General features: G+C 36.4%; 1 protein-coding gene across 2 annotated transcripts in view; it reads left to right on the top strand.

The window, feature by feature from the left end:
* The window catches only part of LOC106880426 (kinesin-like protein KIF6), a 227,512-nt gene that overhangs the window by 72,840 nt on the left and 149,672 nt on the right, over window positions 1–5,000 (top strand). For both annotated transcript variants that reach the window (XM_089349786.1, XM_089349784.1), the window contains exon 6: window positions 4,312–4,421. In XM_089349786.1, coding sequence (XP_089205912.1) covers window positions 4,312–4,421 — 110 coding nt within the window. The remainder of the gene's footprint in view (window positions 1–4,311; window positions 4,422–5,000) is intronic.

Raw genomic sequence — 5,000 nt, forward strand, 5'->3', positions numbered from 1 at the left:
TGGGAGGTTCATAGAGTTAGTGTCCTCTGGTTCTCCTCCATAGGGTCCTATCATAAGCAAATGTCTTGACACTTTACAGATGGATTCCCAAGTCTGACTAACTGAGACACCAAATATTATCCAACTGTCTTGTTCTTTGTCTACCTCCGAATATCTCCATTCCAATTATTGTTATACTTGGGGATGGTCATCTTTTGCCAATGAAACACATGCACTATTTATTTGATCTTCACTTAAGAATTATTATTATTATTATTATTATCATTATTATTATTATTATTATTATTATTATTTTATGTTTGACTTTTGTTTTGCATTTGTACAAGTTGGATCCAAGTCTCACCCAGAGACCTCAAGAGACAACAAGTTAGAAGTTCATGTAGGTGTTATGCCTAGGGTACCATATATTTGGATTTGTACAGTTTTGTTCAAGTGAATGTTTAAGAAACCATAAGAAAATTATGTTTGCTTTAAAATTTGAGATCACATAGACAGTATTTTACGTAGGATTATTATTATTATTATTATTATTATTATCATTATTATTATTATTATTATTATTATTATTATTATTATTATTATTATTATTATCATTATTATTATTATTATTATTATTATTATTATTATTAGTAGTAGTAGTAGTAGTATTTAAGGTGGTGAGTTGGCTGAATCATTAGCACGCCAGGCAAAATGCTTCATGGCATTTTGTCTGTCCTTACATTGAGTTCAAATTCCGCCGAGGTCGACTTTATCTTTCATCCTTTAGGAATTGAAATAAGTACCAGTTATGCACTGGGGTCAATATAATCGCTTAAACCCCTCCCCTACAATATCAGGCCTTGTGTCTATAGTAAAAAGGTTTACTATTTTTAGTTTATTTGTCTGTCAGAGTTGTTTCATCACACACACTGTGGCCTCTTCAGTGACTCTGTCCCATGTGCCTCCTCTTGTCCTGCCTATTCCATTTTGTCTTACAGGTAAATAAAATTAAAATAATTACGATAAAGCTAATGTGAAGATCAAATAAATAGTGTGTGTGTTTATAGACAAAACGACCGTCCCCAACTATAACAATATCTGTTTCAACACGTGTTTTCACATCAAGAATCTTGCAAAACAAACACATAAACATCCATTCCAATTCTTCTTTGCTTAATTACATCACAGTTATCAAATCTCAGTTGCTGTATGATGTCTCATGAAAAAATAACTACACAACATACACTTGGAATGGTATTTTTCAAAATTCTGACCATGACCTGTACATTTTTGCACGTGATACATTACGCTGTTATTATCAGTTCATTGCATCAACTATTTTAAATCCTGAAAATATTTTTTCTGCATAAAAATATAATTTGGGTCTGCAAAGGTTAATTGATGAACTACATTAAATTGCTATTCCCATTAGGAATAAAAAATTAACAATTCATAAAATTAACAAATTACCTGTGTACACTCCACTAGTGTTTGTAATGAAGCATAAATTGAATATAAAACAATAATAGCATTTTTTTTTACCTTCATCATTTACCCCCAGTCGACAAATATGGGTGACTGCTAAAGCAAATTTAAACATTACTAAGTATTAAATTCTTTACAATGTTATGATTGCCCAACTATTTCTATGTAATCCATACATCAAGCTATGCTGAGTCACCTGACTTAAAATATATTTATTATGTAGTTTGCAATGTAATTGAGTATTATTATTTTTTTTATGGAAAGTGTTTGTCTGTGTCTGTGTGGTAAGAGCTATAACCTCTGCGATCCATATGCATATAAATACATCATCATTATTCAACATCAAAATTTTTGTGTATGTATATGTGTTTGTATGTATGTATCTATCCATCTATCTATTTGTCTGTCTGTCCATCCACGAACAGCCATGCTACATGGCAGTGAAACATGGGCTGTGACTGCTGAGGACATGCGTAAGCTCGCAAGGAATGAAGCCAGTATGCTCCGCTGGATGTGTAATGTCAATGTGCATACCTATCAGAGTGTAAGTATCTTGAGAGAAAAGCTGAACATAAGAAGCATCAGTAGTGGTGTGCAAGAGAGACGATTGCGCTGGTTTGGACATGTGGTGAGAATGAATGAGGATAGCTGCGTGAAAAAGTGCCACTCCCTAACAGTTGAGGGAACCCGTGGAAGAGGTAGGCCCAGGAAGACCCTGGGCTGAGGTGGTGAGGCAAGACCTTCGAACATTGGGCCTCACCGAGGCGATGACCACTGACCGAGACCTTTGAAAATGTGCTGTGCGTGAGAAGACCCGGCAAGCCAAGTGAGATTGTTGCCAGGGCCCCTGGACTGGCTCTTGTGCGGGTGGCACATAAGATGTACCATCTTGAGTGTGACTGTTGCCAGTACCGCCTGACTGGCCTTGTAGGGTTTTCGAGCGAGATCGTTGCCAGTGCCCCTGGACTGGCTCTTGTGCGGGTGGCACATAAAAGACACCATTTCGAGCGTGGCCGTTTTCGTGCGGGTGACACGTAAAAGCACCCACTACACTCTCTGAGTGGTTGGCGTTAGGAAGGGCATCCAGCTGTAGAAACTCTGCCAAATTAGATTGGAGCCTGGTGTTGCCATCCGGTTTCACCAGTCCTCAGTCAAATCGTCCAACCCATGCTAGCATGGAAAGCGGACGTTAAACGATGATGATGATGATGATGATATATATATATATATATATATATATATATATATATATAGATATATAGAATTAAATAAATGTCAAAGGAACAGGAATTATGTAATCAACCTCATTAAACTTACAGTTGTTTCTGCTATTAGTGAATCATGCCCATGGCTGAGTGCTCATGTATTCCTTTATTGCTTCTTTGTAGCTTCTAAAACTCGTTTGTAAAATAATGAATTTGATTGTTCCCTTGTCATTTATTCAGTTTCATATTATGCTCTGTATTCATTCACCTGACACTTTATTCTGAAGCATATGTATATGTATATATATATATATTTACACTCTCACACACACACACACACACACACACACACATGTGCTCACATGCATATGCATTATGATTTTGCTTTGGCATAGTGATACTAATAGCCTGGTGCTTGAACTCAACACACATATGCGTCTGAATAAGGTGTCAGGTGAATAGAGAACATAATATGAAATTGAATAAATGACAAGGGAACAAATATTGCATAATCAGTTTTAGTAGTTTGCAGAAACGTTTATAAACCACAAAGAAGCCATAAAGTGATGTACAAGCACTCAGCCCTGGGTGCATTGCATTAATAACAGAAACAGTTGTAAGCTTAATAAGGTTGATTACATAATTCTTGTTCCCTTGTCATAGAAAAAAAAACTATGCCTAGTGGCAGTAGTTTAATAGAGGAGAGACTAAAGTTCATCAAATTGTGTGCCTAATCTGCTAAAGGGTGGGTGCAGGGGCATTTTCCAGTTTGATAACAAAAACATGTTGAGATGCATACATCTAAAAAATTTTGATCTCAAGTTTGGAAGGTTAGTAAAATTCTTCAATCAAATAAAAATGTGTATTCTTTTAGTTATGCAGGGCCTGCACTTTTTTTTATCCATGGATGTATGGTCTAGACCTCTCTGTAACATCCCTTTTGATGATGTGTGGTATATTGCTGCCCTTTCAGTTCCATATATCGCTTATTAGCTTTGTGTTTCTCTTTTTGTCTACATACTTGAAAGAAGACAAGTGATTGGCAGATCTCTTTTTGAAATCACTTTTGCATGGTCCATATATTTTTTTCTTTCAGCTCTCTTAATTTGTGGAATGGTGGTGATATCAGATTAGTAGATTACTGATCTAACCATGCATGTTTGATCTAGTGGGCAAATATCTAGGTTCCTAAGTTGCAGTTTGTGATTGGCATCTTAGTTAGCTTACATGAAATGATATTTATTAGGCTAAAGCTGTGGGGAAACATTTGTGAAACATCATTTGAAGATTTTCTTATATATCCTTGTCTATTGGAGTTTTCTATGACTATTGGGTACATAATATCTATGACAACTGGATCCAAACCCAGATGAGATGAGAAAGATAATCTCAAGAATCAAGAATTATTGTTTGGATTTACAAAAGAGTGTGCCTGTGTGTGCACACACACACACACATGCGCTTGCAAGATGATGTTAAATGCTTCAGAAGTCAAACTAGTGGAATAGATAAACTACATGCTATAATCCTACTTGTTCATAATTTATTTTTGTTGATTGCCAGCAATAAGCAAAACATCAGCTACAACGGCAAAAGCACCAATAAATAATGTTTCCTGTTTCTCTCATTTGCCAAATTCTAGAACACCGATTGCACATACACCGTCCAAGTGTCATATCTGGAAATTTACAATGAAAATGGATATGACTTGCTTGATTCAAGACACGAAGCAGCCAGGATGGAAGATCTACCGTAAGTAGTTTTTGGTTTCTTCATGTCATCACCTATTCATTCACACACCTAGCCAGTTAGCCACCTTCTTACCTATCTTTTCATCCATCCATCGATCCATCCAGCCAGCCAGCCTGCCACCCATCTGCACATCCTTCCAGCTAGCCAACCATATGTTTGGTGCCAAGGAAATGTTTTACGTCAATAAACCTAACTGCTTGTACTCAACACTGCTAATTGCATCACTGCTAAATATCTGGCAATGTTTCCAGACACAAATCATCAAGCCACAGCTGTGGCTACTGAAATGTTTTTATCTAAGTAATGAATGTGAAATAGCCTGCATTATAACTGAAACGTTACTGCCTGTGTCTTCACCATTGTAGTTTTTGTTTTGGCTGTCAGTATCATCATCATCATCGTAATCATCACTATCACCTCCTCTTCCTCCTCCTCCTCTGTTTATTAAATTTCAATGTATAGTTTTGCAATGTGATTTCAACCCTTGAACCTTGTTCAGCTTGTGTGTGTGTGTGTGTGTGTGTGTGTGTGTGTGTGTGTACATGTACATACGTGGTTAAGAAGCTTGCTTTGCAATCA

This window comes from Octopus bimaculoides, chromosome 3 (genome assembly GCF_046866305.1).
Source record: "Octopus bimaculoides isolate indiv1 chromosome 3, ASM4686630v1, whole genome shotgun sequence".
NCBI lineage: Eukaryota > Metazoa > Mollusca > Cephalopoda > Octopoda > Octopodidae > Octopus > Octopus bimaculoides.